At 37.9% G+C, this 20,443-nt stretch overlaps 2 protein-coding genes and 1 long non-coding RNA gene across 4 annotated transcripts in view; 2 read left to right on the top strand and 1 right to left on the bottom strand.

The window, feature by feature from the left end:
• LOC122669532 (eEF1A lysine and N-terminal methyltransferase) overlaps positions 1-3,283 on the top strand; it is a 42,607-nt gene extending 39,324 nt beyond the window's left edge. For both annotated transcript variants that reach the window (XM_043866309.1, XM_043866308.1), the window contains exon 16: positions 2,742-3,283. In XM_043866309.1, coding sequence (XP_043722244.1) covers positions 2,742-2,939 — 198 coding nt within the window. In that variant the 3' untranslated portion in view covers positions 2,940-3,283. The remainder of the gene's footprint in view (positions 1-2,741) is intronic.
• On the bottom strand, positions 1,741-20,441 carry LOC122669534. The gene is made up of 3 exons (XR_006334036.1): positions 20,319-20,441; positions 9,323-9,326; positions 1,741-1,753 (listed from the first exon to the last, which is right to left on the bottom strand). It is a non-coding gene; the product is annotated as an uncharacterized LOC122669534 (long non-coding RNA).
• Positions 8,125-18,432, top strand: LOC122669533 (RPM1-interacting protein 4-like). Its single transcript, XM_043866310.1, has 4 exons — positions 8,125-8,399; positions 17,038-17,589; positions 18,026-18,211; positions 18,307-18,432. The coding sequence occupies exons 1-4, from the start codon at positions 8,394-8,396 to the stop codon at positions 18,337-18,339; spliced, it is 777 nt and encodes a 258-aa protein (XP_043722245.1). The 5' UTR covers positions 8,125-8,393; the 3' UTR covers positions 18,340-18,432.
• Positions 20,442-20,443: the final 2 nt, after the last annotated feature.

The following is a 20,443-nucleotide window of genomic DNA, read 5'->3' as shown; positions in this document are numbered from 1 at the left end:
TGCGATGATGCTTGCTAAGCTCACAAGCCTCACATTCAATACGCAAATAGACTTGCAACTGGGAACCATTTGCTGAAGATTGGAGAATGACAGGCGTCCTAACCAATAATGCCAATGAAGAGAAGCAGCTTTAGAGGAGGAAGCACCATCAAAGTAGCATAGACCATCCTTCTCACACCCTCTACTTATCATTTTCCTAGTTTGGAGAGCCTGAAAGACACAATAAGAAGGATAGAAAGTAACAAAATAACTTAGTTCTTTTGTAAGTTGGCTAATGGAAAGAAGATTTAAAGGTAATTGAGGTATATGAAGTACAGATGATAAGAATAAGGAGTAAATAGGAGAAATTAAACTGACCAGACTTGGGTAGAAGACTCATTTGCAATGATGACTTGAGATGGATGATAAGATTTTTGGAATATAAACAACCACATTCGAATTACCATTCATATGAGAGGAAGCACCTGAATCAATAACCCAAGTGGCAGGAGATGAAGAAACGAGAAGTGCAACAATACCTGTATGGGCTAATGTAGTAGTTTATGAAGAGATGGCTGACCAAGCCTCAAGCTGCTGAACTCTTTTCAATAACTGCTGATAGTCATCATGAGACACAGTAATTGATTAACTAGAACCAGATGAAGGAGCAAGATTAGTATCATTTGATGGCATTCTTCAGAATTCTCATTAGCCACTGATTTATTGGCATATTGCTACACCGATTGAAATTCTGCACGTGAGTGTTCAATAATTCCAAATCAGTTGTCAACAATATGATAATTTTACCATAATGCTACACTAATGTAAAGCTTGGTCGGGGTGTTGTCCTCCACGACCTCCAGAACCATGTCCTCGACCTCCCCCTGAGCTACGACCTTTTTCAGGGAATCCAGAACCACGACCACTGCTGCCAGCTACTAAGGTTGAATATCCTTGGAATAAGAAGATGATTTAGATCTGGTGAGAGAGGGAGACAATCCGCTAGATATGAAAAAATGCTTCATTCATTGAAGGAACCTTTTCACCCGCAAGAAGTTGACTTCTGATTGTGTTGCAAGTCAGAATTCAAACCTGATAAAAATTTAGCCGATTGAAATTCTGCACGAGTGTTCAATAATCCCAAATCAGTAGTAAGAGCTAAGAGGCCGGTTGACATTCAGTTCTTCCTATATGCCTTTAAGTTCAGTATATTATTCGCCCATAGACTTGTCACCTTGTTTGAAATTAAAGATTTTATAATACAGATCATATACTCGGGACCTTTTTATCTCGAGAAAAACTTACTCAAATCATCCCAAACTCCTTTGGCTGTCATATGGAACAGAACATTCACAGCAATAAATGAATTTATTCTATTTCGTAACCAGACTAAAAATGTATCATTCTCTCGCATCCAATCATCATATTTTTTGAATTAGCAGTCGGAGGCGCTGAAGTTGAATGCTTCAATTTGCCTTTGGCATTAATATAAACTTTCACAGCTTGTGTGTACAATAAATAACTAGATGCACCATTTAGCTTGATGGCAGTAATTCAGACATTAATAGAGTCCATAGAGGGTTTAGAATCACCCATTATAGGAAAGCAGAGTAGGTTCAGCACCAAGAATAGATCAGAATAAGGTCAAACCACAAGGCAGACCAAGAAAATAGCAGACAGATCCCAATCGCAGATTGTAAACAGACATGACCATATCTCTGACCATAAACAGCTACAATAACCAGCCAGAAGTGGCAGCAATATTGAAAATCAACTTAGAGTCAAACACAAGCCATAACCAGAAGCTGCAGAGTAGAAGAACAAACCACACAAATCACAGATTGAAGCAGAAAATACCCAAATCGCAAAGAAGGCTGTGAAATTGCATGGGGCAAGAGTTGTCTGATTGGCCTGAAATTTTGGTTGAGTATCTTTATGAGGAAGAATATACCTGCAAAATTTCAAGGTTCATGTCAAGTGGAAGCGGACTTCTTGAATAATTCTTCTTGAACAAGGATTTATAAAGAACTGCAACAAACGAGGTCTGATGATCCTGAAATTGAGATCAATCGACTACTAGAGATAGTAGAGCAAGTCTACAAAGTTTGGACCAAGTCCAACAAAGGGAAGATGCCTATTCAAGAATTGGAATCTCACAAGGATTCATGTAATCGAACCAAAATAGCAGAAAACTGATCAGATCATATAACGGGGGGTTGATTGAAGACTAATAACCTTTAATGCATGATCGCAGCAGAGAAGACTTTATTCACGCAAAAAAATTCCTTGAATGGTGCTCTGATACCATGTGACAGAATCAGAAAAAAAAAGCAAACCAGTACCTGTGCATATCAAGAGAAGAGGAAGACAAAGAAGGAAAAGGAGAAGATGAGAAAATATGAGAGAATACAGAAGCTGGTCGAGTAGGGTGTTGTGTTACCCTAATCGACAACTCAAGGGTATATTTATAACATAATAATAGCATATAATTACAAAAAACCTCTTGGCATATGCGTAAATTACGCATAGCCTCTGAAATATAAGAAACATTACAAGATACCTCCTGCGGTATAAATTTAACACATACTTTGGACTGTCAAAAACATAACAAGAAGAAAGTTTATACGTCGGATATTATTAAACACCTAATTAATTCTTTGGAGATGATTTGGTATGGCTTATGGTTCACTTGATCATATGTGGATTATCATTCTTTGTATGTGTCAGCTTTGTATCTTACTTGTGTATCTGACTTTTTTCAGGTCTTTACTCACCTCTTTTCCCTTCAGCTTGAGGAAGATGTCAATGAGGTTCTCTTTGCCCTTACCACGGAGACATGTGTGAAGGAGGAATTCTACCCTGAAGCTGCTTCTCAACTTCAGAAGCTCTTAAATTTCACTCACCCAGAAAGAGGTCAGAGTATCATTGATACAACAAAGAACATCAAATGTATGAAGTAGGGTGAAGTGGTGACAAGTTGAGCTTCTGTATGATGAATTCTTGGTGGAGCTGGTAATTCAAGCTGTGGAATTTGTTCACCGAAGGCCTTATGGAGCACACTTGCGATTATATTGTTTCCTGACTGAAAGGGGGGGGGGGAGAACAGAGGGAATGCATTCTCCCCATATTCAAGAGGTAATTTTGCCAGGATAATGATTTTTCTGTTTGACTTGGGAAGGGGCAACAGGCTTTTACCGGGATTTTGTAGATGGTTGATTGGATCAGCTCTGGCTGATTTTGGGCAGATCATTCAAAAATTGTACTTCGAGATTTACTCCATTTGAATGCAGTCCCAGAATTACATGATGAACTGGGTGTTTTTCAGTCAAGAGAATGAGGATCCTTTACACTTTACTACTTCAGCTGATGGGCTTGCCTTCAGAATGGTAAATTGACCCCCCCCTCAACACAAGCCACAAAGTAATCTTATTTTTCATTCCACGAAAAGCTCAATGCTATGCTTTTAGTTGTGTCCTTCATAATATGCCGTCGTAAGGTGTTGATATCAGTGAAAATTGTATTGCTAGGGTAAGCAAGCTCTATTATTCTTTTCACACTATACTTCAGTAATTGCAGGATTTGGAGAGGTTTGAAAAGCTCTCTTTTGAGGAATGCCCCTGATATATCATTTTGAATTGATTAGCCTGTTAGGAAGAGAGGGGGGGGGTTTGGAGTGGTGAGTTTAATTTTGGGTTACTGTTGCCTGGCTTAGTAGCCTGCAGTTAGCTTTAGTAAGGCCTTGTAATCTTCGAATGTTTCTTCAATTACTTGGTTCCCTTTTTCAAGAGTATATCCTACTTGCTTCTAGGAGGGATTGTTCAAATCACTTTCATTCTGAAAATGCGGCTTTGTGGCTTTGGATAATAATGTTCGATTGGTAGCTTGCCTTTTGTCCACCATAGTTTCCCATGTAAGACTTCCAAATCATATTCAAGAAAATGTAGAAGCATGTTTTCATGGTTACTTCAATTTAAGGCTGTGTTTGGTATGCATTCACGGACTAGATTCTGGGTCTAGATGCATTCTGAAGCGACAAAATAGAGAAAAATAGAGTTTCAGAATATGTTCTAGACCCAAAATCTATTCCAAGAATGCATATCAAACACAGCCTAAGAGACTGGCAATTCGTGACTTGTATGTTGTAGAGTATTGTATGCTTTTGACTAATTACTTTGTTCATTGGGTATGTTAGATCTTGGAATGCCTTTTATTTTTTTTCCTTCCTAGACGGGTGTGGAATAAGTATATAATTGGTGGATTGGTCTCCAATGATCCTGAGTTTCGAGAACCGAGCATGACACTTGAAAACATGGTGAATTGAGATTGTGCTGCAATCAAGGTTCTGTTTGGTTGCAAAGGAAATAGGGAAAGGAAAGTAAAAAAGAAGTGAAATGAAGGGAAAACTACATATATTTCACTTCCTAAGGATATTTTAGCATTTCCCATGTAACCAAACACATAAAATGTATTTCACTAAGAAGGGAAGTGAAGGGAAATATATGTATTTCATTCCTGAGTATATATTAGCATTTCCCATGCAATTAAACACCAAAATTTACTTTTCTTATCAAATGTATTTTACTTTTCAAGAAAATATTTACAGTTCCATTGCAACCAACCGGAGCCCAAGGGATGATAGTTGTAGGTACAAGTTAGCTGCAAAGAGAAGCAGCTTCGAGAGAGGTGCCTCGAACAGGCTGCATACGGTAGACTGGGATCTCATTTCAGTAGTTATTTTGGCATTGAACCATTGATATTGGCATAAATTGATATGATCTGTGTGGGTTTAGTCCCATATCGGGTGTGTGAGTGTGGTGTGTGTTGTGTATATCTGTCATTCTACGGTCCTAAAAATTTCGGTTAATTTTTTAGGATTGGTGTGTGATTTGTGTAATTACATTTTCATTAAAAAAAATAAAAAAAAATCCCCTAGTTGGATGTGGCCCCATGATTTTGAAACCACATCTGCGGCAGGATTATGAAAATCAGAAATCGGGTTCGAATCGGTCAGTGCTGATTTTGATCAGATTGCAATTTATTAGAATCGGTCCCAATTTTGGATTGGAAAGTCCAATCCAAAATTGGGATTAGCCTTTTATAATTATTATTTTTTAAAATTCAAGTTATAGTCACCATTTGGGCAAATGGTGGGTCCATGTAATACTCGGATCAAACTAGTACGATGTGAATCTCAATCAACTTTGAGGAAGATGTTTTGTATATCGTATCTATGTTTTCCATTATTTGCTATTTCATTTGGAATGTTAGGAACCTCCGTATAACTTTTAAATCATCTCCTACGAGTTCTAACCTATAAGTGTTTAAAGGGTGTACCTACAGCACGAGGCTCCTGCCACTGCGGGGTCTAGGGAGGATTAGAATGTATGTAACCTTACCCCTGTTTTCGTGGAGAGGCTGTTTCCAGATTCTAACCTATAATTATTTGTTTATACCCACCCCCCACCCCCCCTAAAAAAAAAACTGTTTGCAAAATATCAATAAATGGGTCAATGATATTTTTTTTATATTCCCCAAGAAACTGTTACCAACCCTTTATCTTTTTTTTTTGGGTAGAAAAGAAGGCTATTCATTCATGCGCGCCCAACGCCAAACAAAGGAAAACAAAATACATAAGATAGATAGAGAGCATGATAAACACAAGGTATGGATATACGGTATCCAAAACCAAGGAGTGGAAATTGACCCGGTCTCACATGCCATTGACTGGATCATCCAGAGTAGGGGATGGATTACAATCATATCCCTAGAGAAAAAGCTGTAGACACAGCTAAAGATAAGCGCATGCACATAGGTGCCAATAGAGGGGGGTCCATACGTGCCGAACAAACCAAAAAACACCAGACTTCCCACGCGTGCCGACATACTGCCACAGTCTACTTTCAAACAGACTTGCTAGAAAGACAGAGTTTTGCTGGATCGACTAGTGGAGCTTCGATAGACAGTTAAAAAACCATCTGAAACGTTGCCATAACCTATTTTCGAACAGATCTGCAAGGATCTGTTGGATCGGAGAGTGGAGATTCGGCCGGCGACAGGAGAGGTATGATGAAGGTTGAACGGCGGCTGAAGTTTCTGAGTCGACGATAAACTTAGTGCCACCAGCACCAGGGTCAGCAACACCTACAAACAGACAAACAAAGAAAACGGAAAAGGCGGGGCGATGATGAACCGTGAAGAAAGGGGTGGGTTCGTCATCATCATTGTCGGCATCGTCACCGACGGTTCCAAGGATCATGGTGAACGGAGCAGAGAAAGAGATTACCAACCCTTTATCACTAATTGAATACCATGAACTATTTAAATTAGGATATTACACAATCATTTGTGATGAAGAGATTTGGGATTGCGATACAAGTGAAAGCAGGATCGGCCTCGATTATTTCTTTTGACAAAATTTTTGTTGTTATTTGTATGGACTATTCACATGAGGTAGGGATCTTTATCCTCTCAATTACATTGCCCGTACTTGACCTAAAGTACATCTAACAGAGGAGGCAAAAATGACTATCCTACCCCCTGCTCGAACACATTGTCTGAGATGGGGTCCACCTCCCTCTATTAGATGTACTTGAGGTCAAGTACAGACAGTGTAATTGAGAGGATAAAAATTCCATGAGATAGAGGTCCGCGTCCTCAAAGGACCTCAAAAGGCAAGAGAATTAGAGGTTGGAACGTCCATATCTGGACTGCCTGTAGATTTAGCATTGTGAGATTTTCAATGTTTTGGGACATTAAATTAAAATTTTTTACTAAAGTTTTTATATTAAAGAAAGATAGGAATTGTATTGTTTTAGCGCATTGCATGGCATAAAAGACTAGAACAACAATACTAAGGTCATATGTATCAGATAATATATATATTTTTTATTTTTTATTTAAGTTTTCTTTTGTGAGCTCCAAATGAGTAAAATAAAGTGGCTTGAAAGCTTAATTGGAAGTATATAAAAACTATGCAATTGCCACTAAACCTATTTTTATATAAAAATATAAATTAATTGAGGCCATTTCTTCTGTTCATATGTAGTGAAAATTTATTAATTAATTGAGTTTGGGATCTCTTAACTTGTGGACACACCCTTATGATGCCATAAGGTACATTATCAACCATTTTCTAGGTCATCCTCTAACTCATACATCAAGTTTTAATTTAATTAGGTTTCGTGAAAAAATAGTTAAAGAGAGTAATTGAAAAAATTTAGACTATTGAAGATATAAAGGGTAAAATTCCATACATGATAGGTTATAGGATTAAAATGGTGCACCAAATTTCACATGTGAGGGCTATTAAGCGGATACCATATATTCCTAATAGTTAGAATGATCAAATTAGTTCTCTATATCATGTATACCTGGATTTGACATATGAGCAAAGGCACCTTGAGATCTATCGTCCATAAACTTTGGGTCTCTTATCATTAGGGACCATATCTGAAGACATTTCTAGACCTAGGATCTTCTGTTTGTAATATGTATATCTTGTAAGGTAATTCTCATATTATTGACATTTAAGACATCTTGATCCAAAAAACTCCAAGTCTATCATGACTCATTACTTGAGTAAAAATACGAAGTCTTATTTTGACTCCAACAATTTAGAACGAAGTCTCGTCATTTTTTACCTTGACCCAATCTACATGAATCTAGACTACTCAATTTCTAAATGAATCAACTTTATGTTTTTTTTGTTTTAAAGATGACTAAACTTGCTTAATCGATCATGACTCAAGTAAAAATACTGAATCTTACTTTGATTGGAACAACTTAGAACCAAGTCTAGTCATTTTTTACCTTGACCCAATCTATTTGAATCTTGACTACTCAATTTCTTAAAGAATTGGCTTTTTTTTAAAATGACTAAACTTACCAAGTCTATCATAGTTCGAATAAAAATACCGAATCTTATTTTAACTTGAACAATTTAGAATCAAGTCTCCTCATTTTTTACCGTGACCTAATCTACATGAATCTTGATTAAGTTTTTCGAACAACTCGATCTAATCAAAACCTGGTTTTCTAACTATGTTTTGTAGTCATGTCCACGCTCAACACACAAGGTCACCCCCTCCCAAAAAACAAAAAAAATGAAAAAAATAAGGGAGAGGAGCAGCACTACTGCGTCTGCGTACGGTGAGAGTCACTAGTGAAACAGAGGAGAAAGAGGTTATGGTGTTTCAAAGGTCAACCATTGACATTAACGGAGTGCCGGTCAATGGCTGTGAGGGGTTCTATTTCTTTTGTTGGACCTTCCAATTCCAAGGTGCTAGAAGGAAAGATCTTAGATTGTCTGAATCTTTTGCTAAGTTTGTGAAAGTGGTCGAGGAGAAAAGAGGAACCTTTTGAAGGATTTGTTGGCTGCCATTTCTGGGTTTAGTTCAAAGCTTGGTGCTAGTAAAATGGCGGTGAGTTTTACGTTATTCGATCTTGTTTTGGTTAAAATTGAGTCTTTCATGTGGGGTTCCCCACCCCTCGTAATTTTTGTTTTTGATGATTGTGGATATGAACTGAAATGGTATGCTTGGATTCTGTAGTCTTTCTCTTGGGGTCTCTTCATGCTAAAGAAGCGTTTTTATGGTTTGTTTTGACTAGGTGTTTTGGGCTATGTTACCTTTTGAATGAATAAAAATTAGGAAGGATTTTGGGGTTTGGTAATCGAGGTGTTATATTTTAATTGGATTTGAGGGATTGGCAGGGAACTTAGATCGGTTGTTGTTCATTTCATAATCCACATCCCTATTTATCCGGAAGAACAGAGGATATTGGATACTTAGGTGTTACTTATGGTTAGATAAGGAAAAATTGTAGTGTGGGCATCTGAGTTTGGTTTTGTTTTTTCGCTTTTTTTGCTAGTTTGCCATTTGGACTTCTTTTTATTCCTTTATGAGGTATTAATTAGAAAAAAAGGATTTGGGTGGTCAACTTGTCTATGTTCGTTATTAAATTTTTGTTGTTTGGGGGGGGGGGGGGGGGTGTTAAGCTCAGCTGGAAAATGTTCAAGGTGTTGGTGGTCTTTTGCTTCTCATTACCCTCTGGTTTTTAATGTTAAGATCAGTTGGGATTTTGTTGGGGATGAGACTTCCATTTGATGCTGTCCAGTAGAGATATTTGTTGAATTATGCTCTGGGTTTTTCGTCTGTTTGATGGTAGGGAGTTCAAATCTTTGTCTGTGAGGTAGATTATTTGTTGGTTAGTCTATTGGTTGGGGGATGGAAATGGGTTTTTTGTTGATCGATTGAGTCTTCATTTTTATGGAACTTAACGAACTTGCCTTAATAGGATCTCCTCTATATGGGTTTAGGCTAGTAAATTCACCTTATATCTTTACTTATCTCAAATTCAGCTTTTTTGATGATCAGAAGTTGAATGTTCCATAAATTTATACATGTTCTCCTCACTTCATTGTTAATTTGTAGTTTGTTTCTGGAGTAAAATTTGGATTTCTGAGTGCTTGTCATCAATAGATGAAGAGTTCTAATTCTAATTCTAATTCTAATTCTAATCAGTAAAAATCCACATGTTCGTAATTCTAATTAGTAAAAATGCATATGTTGTTACTTTTCTCCCTTGGATGAATCTTGGTGTGAGTATGGGTGTATCAATGCACTTGATTGAACAGCTTCTCCTGTTGTTTCTGACATATGGTAGATGGATATTCAGATAATTGGTCAGTGGTGCCTGTCTGTTTAGATTTGAGCTCTTTGACCTTTCTCAGGAACTAGTAGGTTTGATTTCCAGGCTCTTAGTTGCAATGGTTTCCAGCAGACATGCTGATCCTGTTTGAACCCCAGTCCCAGGGAGAGACTTCTACATTTTATCACTATTTTTTGTGTTAAGATGCGTACACACACTATTTGCAGATACATGCATGGACTAATGTCTTCAAAATTTTTGGACTTTTCCATAAACAATTATTTCTATGCCCCTATCAGCAGTTGATTTTTGAGTCCAGAGATAAACCTTCTATTTTGTCACTATTGCATGGACCATTGTCTTCATTTAATCTTTTTTACGAAAGAAAATAAAATGAACAATTCTTTCACTGGTTTGAGTACTTAATATGTTATCCCTTTCAATTGGGACAAACAATTTCTTAATATACTTTTGTAACAGAAAAGGTTAGTAATCTGTTCTTTGATTCCGAACAATGGAAACATCAAGATCGCCACAAGCTACTTGTTCCCAAACATAGAGACCATCCAAGAGATTTGGTATATTGATTAAAAAGGGCATACCCAGTGCACAAAGCTCCTGCCACTGCGGGGCCTGGGGAGGGTCATAATGTACAGAGCCTTACTCCCACTCGTGGAGAGGCTGTTTCCCGTGAGTATATTGTTTGAGCATAGGATATTCAATCTCTGTATGTTTTTCAGAAAACCTTGATCACACAATGTAGGTATCACTTATTTTACCTAATAATTGAATGATATATACGAAGAAGTAATACCAACCACAAGAGGTCTACAGCTGTGGTAGCAATTGCACAACATGCTACCTTTAGCAGTCTACTGAACAATGTTTGTTCGAGGAGAGAGATAAAGTGAGGTTGTAGATTGACCACGATATGGACATCCAAGCAAACTTGCATAATTGTATACATCTAAATCAATAACAATATTGCATTAGTCTTGCATTATGGAATATTTGTAAATTGATGACAATATTAGAATACTCAGTTAAGAGACTTCCACATCTATGATACACCAAGTTGCTGTGTGGCTGCTTACTGAGTTACTCCCATACAAGGATTGTATGCTAGAAGTTAATGATATGCTTGACTGAAGTGACTGTAGGGTGTATAGCATGCATAAACTAGGTGAATATGATTGGACTAGGAAAGATTTATGAACCATAAGGATAATGCTTCCAATTTACAATAGAAGAACCAGCTTAGAATGCAGTACTCCATTTGAAGACCCTTTATGGGAAAATTAAAAGGATCTGCTTCTTTTCTTGTCAAATTTATGCAATGGTGGAGAAAGAAGAGTGTAGGATGTTTATGGCAGGAACTGTAGGGCAAGTGTCTGCTATGCAGGTACCATCTCCTTGCTGAGCAAAGCATGAATGCTGGAGATACCTGAGGTGTATCTTGGTATGTTTTGACATTTTATACAGGCTGAAAACTTGCCAAAAAGGAAGGTGTTGCTATTGGGGAAGTTTAGGACTTGGGAGCACCAGCCACAGGTTGGAGTTTTGATGCTAGGAATCTTCCCTACCACTTTCTTAGGTGTTCTGGTTGAAGCAAATTATAATTGGATGTGGTACACAGTGATAAAAAGAACAAAAAAAATAGTTGTCAAGGCGTCAGGCGGGTGCCTTGGTTACCTTCTTGATGTGCCTTGTGTCTAGGCCCCCTCCAATGCCTTGGGTCGCCTAGATGCCATGACAACTATGAATAAATAAAAGGAGAGAAACTAGTGGCGTTGTAGTAGAGACATCAATCTAAAGGGTTAAACTTCACCATGTTTTGATCTTTTACTATTTGAGAACTGTTACAACCGCTTATCTCAAAAGCTCGAGCTGTTACATAAGGGCGATGACATTTTATATCAACACACAACAACAAGAGCTATGTTCTACAGGCATTTAGTATTCTCTGATCTTTAGGCGTCATTTTTCTGGGAAGCACTTCTTTTGATTCTTCTAATAGATCAATATTTACTGTAAATGATCCCTTGAAAATGAGGAAGTTTTCTTGGGATTAAGAAGAAATTATTTTTTGCTTAAAAAAAGTCCACTAATTGTTAGAAATCACCTATCAAAATTCAAAAGAAAAACATGAGAAGAATATTATAAAAAAAAAAAAAAAAACATTCCAGACATTCAATTTCATGCAGAACACCTTCCATGTCAAAATTGTTCTTGAGAGCTAGAAAACCCCTTGGAATCCATGTGGAGAATTGATAACAAATGCAGTGAAATGGACTGAAAAGATTGAATGAGACTTGCTAATTTTGGACTAAGGTCAAGGTCACTAACAACAAGCTAACAACCAAACCCAACACTAGGATCGATAGAACTGATAAACAGCAGGTTAGACACTTACAGTCATAGAAAGGCAAATAACAGGCTGTTGAAGTGCAGACCGGTTCGGTTCTCCTATTGGTTCTCTTGTTAGAGTTTGTAATGTAACTAGATTCATTTTAGCGTCTAGGTTCATTGTGCACATGTTAAATGTGCAAGATAAGGATTGAGTCAATCATTCCATATTTGTATTATTCTCAAGTTATAAATAAAGGCATGGCCTTGTCTCATTGACAAGCCAAAATCATTCTCTTCTCCCTTCTTTCTCAACTCAGACCTAACAGAAACCTAACAACAGGGTCTGTCGACATCAGATTAATCACAGGTCTGATGCATGGTAGACAAGGATCAATAACTCGGTGTCGACACTGGTTTCGACCAGCCAGAAACTGAGATTTCCCAGGTTGCGACTAAAACCTGGTACTTTCTCCAAGCCAACTTGAAACCTTGGTTTCGGGGCCCAGAAGTTGTTCTTTTGCCCTGATTCTTGTTGTGCTGCCTATTTTTGACAATTTGAACCCAATCCATGCATTAGTTTCATATAGAGAATACTCAAAAAAATACTTGTGGTTTTGACCCAAGTTTGAGAGTGTATATTGTTCTTAGACATGGTATCGAATAAGGTTTGACCGGAACATAACTCCTTCGATATAAATCTGATTTAAGCAATCTTGGATTTGTTGGAAAGCTAATCTTGGATTTGTTGGAAAGCTTTCCAACAAATCCAAGATTGCTTAAATCTGATTATATCGAAGGAGTTATGTTCTGGTCAAACTCAATTTGGTGTGCGCGAATGCTGTTTAAAATCACTCTGAATGGAAATAAATTTTAGGTATCAAAACAAATGAATATTTTACCTCACTTTTGGTTTTTAGCAATGTTTTTATCATATTAAGATTTATAGAATTTTTAGATTTGAGAAGAACCCCAGCATTTAAAAGTTGAAAATTGCACATACCGCCGAAAATCTAGTTTTTGTTCTTTAACTGGGGGGCGGGGGGTTGACTTTTTATCCTGTTAGAATTTGATTTTTTTTTTAACTGTTTTTATTGGATTCAAATAGGGGGTAATTGCTTATTTATGAATAATATCTTAAGTAAATGAAATAAAAAATATAATACATTTACTTAAATGATATTTGGTATAAATAAGTGCCTGCCCTGGTTTCGAGCCATTTCATCAAGTTTTGATGGAGATAAGTGAATTTATATAGGTGTTCAGATTGAAACTTGTGAAATTACCGAAATATGGCCAAAACAGGGTCGAAACCTGTCGAAACCATGCGAAACCAGGTCGACTTCCCACATCTCGTCTTAGTAGGCTGCGAAACCGAGACAACTCGGTCGAAACCTGCAGGTTCGACTGAGTTCTTCTTCCTTGATTTTAGATAGTACTGTAACTGATACCCACCAACAGGAAACGTAACAGCAGAGTAAATACCTCCTTTCGGCAACAGAATGGCCTCCAAAACTCAGAAAATAGAGTAAGCCAAAATAGAAACTCAAGATAACAGTAATAAATAACTTTAACCAACACTGATGGGGCTATCATTCCAGTTGAAGGTAGGAATATTGAAGAGTATTAACACTTCAAATTTACAGCCACATCTAATGGCTAGACCATGAGATATGGCAGTGGTTCAAAATTGGAAACTAGGGAACAACATTTAGATGGTTGTTACCTCAGGGACTTACAGCCATTGGATGGCTATGAAATTACAGTTGAAGGAAACCATTGAAGGAAGGATTAACATACTACAAGAAGGGATGGAGTTGATGGCTGGATGTGGAGTTATACACCCTCGAAGGTTGCTGCCAGAAGAACACAGATTCACAGTGCCGAAGGAGGGTACTCTGCCTCCAAGTCTTCAGTACACCACAGAGAACTGATGGAGCATGCAACAGTAAAATAAAACTCTCCAGCAGGTCTCAGTATCACTCTGTGATCCTCAGTTGCAGTGGTAATAAAAAAGAAACTGAAGAGGAAATGGAAGAGAAGAGGAAGAAGAAAGAAAGGGGGGAGGGGGGGGGGAGATACGACCAAGGCCTCTCACCTATGGCCTTGGTCAGTCTCTGACTTACCTAAGGCCTCTCACCTCACTCCACTGCATCACACAGAAATATGGCATAAAAACCAAGCTTTTTATTCATCTCAAAATGGTGGGGAGGGCTCTAAGGCCAATTACAGCTTATAATGTGTTGTATGTAACACAAACAAGGAAACAAATAAATAAAAAGAAAATCCCCACATGGAAAAAAAAGGACTTGTACAGAAAGTAATGAAATAAAAGAAAGACATTTAGCTAAATAGTGGAAACTAGCCTAAGATCACAAAATAGAAACTACTATTATAAGCCCCCATGATTCTGGTTTTGGGTGAACCAGAAAACACAGAGACCGATGGACTGGCCTGGCCCATAAGCCAGTTAAAAGAACTATGGGCCTAAGTGGTGTGGGCCTGGTTCTTATTATTCCTATTCAAGTACTGCTTGCCTAGGAACTTGTCTACAGTACTTGCTTTGGTACAACCCAAATGATGATACAAATATTGGTAAGGTGGTGAGAACCTGACCATATATCTGAAAATCAGCAACAAAATCCATGATTGGAATCCTCAATACTTGAAGGTGGCATGAAGTTATGGAAGATTGTTTGGTGGACATTCTCAAGGCATTTGACACTAGAAGAATTCAAATGCTTTTATCATGGGGAAGTAGAAGCGTGTGAGGTTTTGGAATGACATATGGTGTGGACATTTCCTTTCCTTCAGGTGAAGTTTTGGAATGACATATGCTGTGGGTCAAGAAAAGGTTTCTTTCCCTTTTTTTTTTTATTGGATGGTGATGAATATGAGTGATGGAAGTGTGGTGTGGTTTTCATGGGCAGTTCCACAATGCTTTTCAATTTGCTTAACATACTCAATGGATTAGGAATTGATACATGGTTACAATGTGTATGCATAAACCATCGGAGGTGGGGTCCAAGTTTACTCCATCCATGCTTTTATGAGTTTTTTTTTAGTCTGTTCATACCATAAATATACTGTGGTGCCAATAATTATCTCTAATTTTGTCAGTCCATTTTTTAAGCTTGAAACATTCGAGATCACTGGTGTGGAGGGGATAACATGTATGTTCGTGTGTGAGAATTTGTACTGAAGTTTTATTTGATTTGATGAATTAGAAAAGTCTATTAAGAAACTATCAAATTTCAGAACTGTATAGTGAACGTATAACTAATTGTATTTTCTGCATGTAGAAGCAACACTAGTTGAATGTTTTATGGAGATTATTTTCCTTGCTGACAGTTCAGGTTGTCCTTATTTCATGGCTTTGTAGTTCTTATACTTTTTATTTTTTGAGTAGAATAAGAAAAATCCATGAGATTGAAGGGAGAACAGAAGTAATAATTGAAACCAGACATAGGCATATAAGTACAACTGTATTCAAGAAATGCAAGCCATGGGCTGGCCTCTGTTTTTTCAGTTGGTGAGGAGAGAGGAGACCGAAAGCCTCAAGGTTTTGATGGAGAGGGAATGCTCCAATTTACAAGTCAGTTCAGCTGTTCAGGGTTCACTTAGCAAGACTATTTCCATCATTTAGGTATCTGTGGATTCCATTTGGATAGTAAAGTAGGGAGGTTTTGTGCAGATCACATTGAGCCTTTATAGACACAATCATAGTTGTCAAGGTGTCTCCTAGGCGTTCATGCTTCTTGGGTCACCTAGGCATCCAGGCCCCTCCCAACGCCTTGGGTTGCTTAGTCACCTTGACAACTATGGGTACATTAATTAAAATTGAACTACTGCTTGATTAGGTTATAGGTAATTCTATTGTATGCTTTAGGAAACAGTTATGAAGCCGAGTGAAACCTTTTGGTTCCATGTGTTGGATTGAATTTGTGGATGTGCTCCACCGGACTGACCCCATTGAACCCGGAAATCCTGTGGTTCTATGCAACCTATTGCACAAAGGTTATTGATCATTATCTTTCCTATCATGTACCCTAAGCAAGTTATCTAAAGTCTAAATCCACTAATTTTCCTTATATGTGCTGAAAAACTCACTTGATGTTAAGTGCTATTAATTAAATTGAGGTTCCGTAGCATAGTGAAATAAATATTCTTTTAAGATGGCAAAATCTATGATGTTTTGTGGTGTCATAGCACACCTTATGATGGGTGCCACCTGATGGATCTCTTTTACCTAAATGACCTAATCTGATGATCAGCATTTGATTCAATCTTATAGGTATAGTAAAAGGATCAGTTTCCATCTATTACATCATTTACATGGCATCCATGCTTGCCTAGCCTCTGCCAGATGGACAGTGGATTTCCTATTTTCCTGTTTCTAACCTTCTTTCATTCAGATATAACTTTTAAGCCCCTAGAATTTTGTCATGCATCTGTTAAGAAGGGTTGGAACGATATGAAACAAAATGATAATTAACTTTGTGTGGAGAAGGGCCAATTGTATCTTTTCTGCCCAAATTTGATTGTAGAGTTGCAAATGGCGAAAATAGGGTCAAAGAATCCCCAATCAAGGATGTGCAGAATACTCATGGTCTGCTGGTCTAACCATTAATTAGGACGAACACAAATGAAAGTGAAGATGAGCTTACGGCCATTGTTTGTTGTCTCTGATGATGTGGCTAGTTTCTGTACATACCCACCCACCCTTATATACACACCCAGTATACACCCAGTATGAACTCCCCCCCCCTTTTTTTACTTCATTGCTAAGATTTTTCTGGCTATAATAGTCCTACATAATTTATTTTTGTGAAAAATAATTATTATTAATATTACTGTGACTATAAATCTAGCATTATTAATAGTATTATTATTTATTAGTAATATACGACCACACACATACATGCGTTGCATTTGCATTTCTTCTACTGACTATTCTGTTTTTCAATATGTTTGTCTGATGGTGTGATCTTGTTTAAGCCTGAATTTGTGATGATCATTTTATTTTTTTTGGTTGAAATAATAAGGGTCGAATTATTTTGGCAGCAACGCTCACATGTTCCTAAGTTCGGCAATTGGGAAAGTGGAGATGTCCCATACACAGCCTATTTTGACAAGGCAAGCAAGAGCAGGAGTGGTGCAAAGATGATAAATCCAAATGACCCTAAAAAAAATGCATCTTCTGATGATAAACACCCAGTTCGAGCTGCTGCAGTAAAGACTGGAGCTGAACCTGATGCAACTGTGATACCAGGAGCCACAAGGTCAAAGCACGAGCGCCGATCAAGCAGGGAAGATGGTGACCTTAGGCGATCAACTGTTTCTCCAGCTCGCTATGATAATGTAGTACGGAAAACTGGCACTGATTCACCTCTTCAACGTCATGGTGACTCCAGGAGGACTGGCCAGCAAAATGGTGGTTCAAGTGTTGAACAGTCACCAATCCATCCACACCACCAGGCAAGAGTTTCAGGCAAGGGCAGTGGGGTTTCCACACCCTCCTGGGAAAGAAAAGGTTCATCTGAACATAACCATGGCTTAGCTCCCGCCACCCCTGGAACATCGCGACAGAAACCAGCAACCCGAGCAGATGAAACTGTAATTTCTATAATATTTCCCATCAACTGTGTATGCTTGTGACTGTGTGTTTGTGTATTTATTTAGGGAAAAAAAAACTGTGTCCAGGACTGTGGCCTACGCCAGCACTCCCATGAGTCCAGCTCTCTCCGCCTCATATGAAAAGACACCTATGCCGCTTTGTTTTGAAAAGGAGAGATAGACACATGGGAGCGCTGGTGTAGGCCACACTCCCGGACAGAAAACTACTTCCCATTTGTTTATTTTTTTGGTGGGGGGAGGGGGTTGGAGCATGTGTGATCAGAAAGCAATCACTTCTGTCACTTGTCAAATTGCTGAAGGGAGAAACACATATGTATTGTTTTTGGTTCCTGCACTGTTGATAACACTGATATTTGCATACTTTTTTCAAGCTACTTATACAATAGTAGTGATGTTATGATCTCTCTTGTGGCAGCACGATAGAGGAGCTGCTGTACCAAAATTTGGTGACTGGAATAAGGACCCAGCATCGGCTGGCGGTTATACTCAAGTCTTCGATAAAGTGAGGGAGGAGAAGCAGGGTGGGTCACAAAAGGTGCGAGTCGTGCCAACTGAGTCATCTCACAATGGTCAGCAGCAGAATAATAATGATGATTCTACAGTACGTTATTCTCTTTCTATCCATATTTCTAGTTTTATTTGGATTTGCTTATTTGTAGATCCTCTGAACTTGATTCTTTCCTTGTCCTTTTTCAGCCTGTTTGCTGCTTTGCATGGGGCAGAAAATGATGGATGTTTGTCACTCAATGAATATAAGCATGCTTGGACCTGTAAATTGCTCTGAAGGCTGTCTATAGAGTTTACATGTGCATTCTTTCACTAAAAATGTGTGTGTGTGTGTGTGTGTGAGAGATGATAAACATGAAATTTTTATGGGGCTTGAAAACAAATTTTACTGTAAAACTAGATTTTCCACCAATTTCTTTTTATAAAATGGAATTTTTTCATGAGAGAAAATTTTACTCAAGATCACACATTTTAGCTTTGGTAAATTTGACGCGAGATTTATAGGCAAATTGTTGCCTCATAAATATTAGGATTTGTTCGACACACTCAACGGTCCTCGAGTCCTCAAAAACCAAAGCTCTCATCTGAAATCTCGTGCTTGACGCAGTTGGCGAATTGGAATGGTTGGCCTTGGTAAGCCCAACAATGGCTATCAAGAGAACTGTGATGTGGTTAATGGAAGTGATGATATTGAACTGAGACAATCCTTTAGTGCTTGCAATGGTTATGAAACAGGGGACTGAAATTCTTTTTTGAAGTTGAAAATCTGAGGTGGAATATGAAACTGTTCGACTTGAGATATACCGAAATGACCTTTGTGGGCGTCTTCATAATGGGTGCTGGCTTCTGCAAGTTCTCTAAAGAAGAAAAATGTTTCACTACTTGTTTGGGATTATGCTCTGTTCCCTGGCTCAACCACACCACATAACCGCTCTATTGATGCTTGTTCTCCTTCCCTGAGAAGTATTTTCTGCTTCACTGGGTAGTTGCGTAGGGTCGGGAAGTAACTAGCTGGATAAAGTTGCTCCTTTTATTTCGCAATCAGTGCTTCAGAAATTCTTATAGTTAAGCCCAAGCATGCTATCTAGCAAATTTAATTAAAAATGATGCAGTTGTAAACTTGCATGATATGAGTATGATCTTGAACAAGATTCTTAGTTGCAAAAGATGTCATAGATGCATTTCTGTAACTTCGCGTTCTTGAGCTTCTAGATTTTGGGATCATCCTCGTTCTCATCAACTTGCTATTCAACTCCTTAAGAGTTTGTTGAACACAACAGCTCACTGAGAGGGGGCTGAATCAGTGATCTTTCAAAACTCTTTAAACTCCTTAATTCTGTTTACTCACTCGTTGGTGTCACAAATTCTCAAGCACACGGCCACAACACATTCAGATACGAACACATACCTCACAACCATATGGCCAGGTCTACAAAGTGCTCACAAACATTCTTGGAATGCATTTTAGGTTGATTTCGCATTCTTGGATGATAAAAATAATTATGCGAAATCAACCTACAATGCATTCTAAGAATGCATACCAAATGCTGCTTGAGATTCTCCGGATTGTTTTTCATAGAAATTCTTTTTTATAAATGTGTTTTGCAAAGGATTTGCTCTCTACTGAGAAAAAGAAAGAAAGAAAGAAAGAAAGAAAGAGGGGGGAGGGGAGATAAAAGAAGAAACAACTTCTCCACCCAAACTATTAATTGATGAAACATATATCTCTATGTTGATAACAAATTGAAACTATTTTGATTTCTGACCAATGTCATGCTCAGAATGGAATTCATTACTAACAAAATAAAAACCTAACAAAGATTACACTGTCCCATTTAAATGCAGTTCTCCCTGAATCCAGCTTTGATGTTCACCATTGTTGAAGCCCAGTGAGGATATTATTAATCAAAAATAACTTCATGCCGGCAAAGTTACAAAAGCATCATCAAGAAAAATTATTGAACTAAAGGCAATATGGGATGCTCGTCCCCTCTCTTGTCCCTGTAAAAGAAAAAAAAAGAGTCATAATCCCTTCTGTTACCCAAATTAATAAATTCAAAAGTGTAGTTAACTAATACTACACAAGCAAAAAGTTTCATCTTTATCGACAAGCACGAAAAAATCAATTTTTTTAAGGAAATGATGACTTACCAAGTTTCATAACCCTTACTATTGTTCACTTTCTTCATTTGAGTGCCAACTCCAAGATAAATGTCCCTAATCAAATGCATCTCTTTGACTACATCATTCATGTTCATTCGATCCCATGGTGATTCAGCTGAGCATATAACTCCAATTTTAATAACTGAATTAAGACATACCCGTA

Source organism: Telopea speciosissima, chromosome 7, assembly GCF_018873765.1.
Source record: "Telopea speciosissima isolate NSW1024214 ecotype Mountain lineage chromosome 7, Tspe_v1, whole genome shotgun sequence".
Taxonomy (NCBI): domain Eukaryota; kingdom Viridiplantae; phylum Streptophyta; class Magnoliopsida; order Proteales; family Proteaceae; genus Telopea; species Telopea speciosissima.
This window is presented reverse-complemented; position numbering and strand designations above follow the sequence as displayed.

What these genes read in the sequence shown, in the direction of transcription:
- LOC122669533 (XM_043866310.1), top strand. An exon ending in CAACCCGAGCAGATGAAACT is followed by an intron (nt 17,590 to 18,025) that starts GTAATTTCTATA and finishes CTCTTGTGGCAG; the next exon opens with CACGATAGAGGAGCTGCTGT. An exon ending in ATAATAATGATGATTCTACA is followed by an intron (nt 18,212 to 18,306) that starts GTACGTTATTCT and finishes GTCCTTTTTCAG; the next exon opens with CCTGTTTGCTGCTTTGCATG.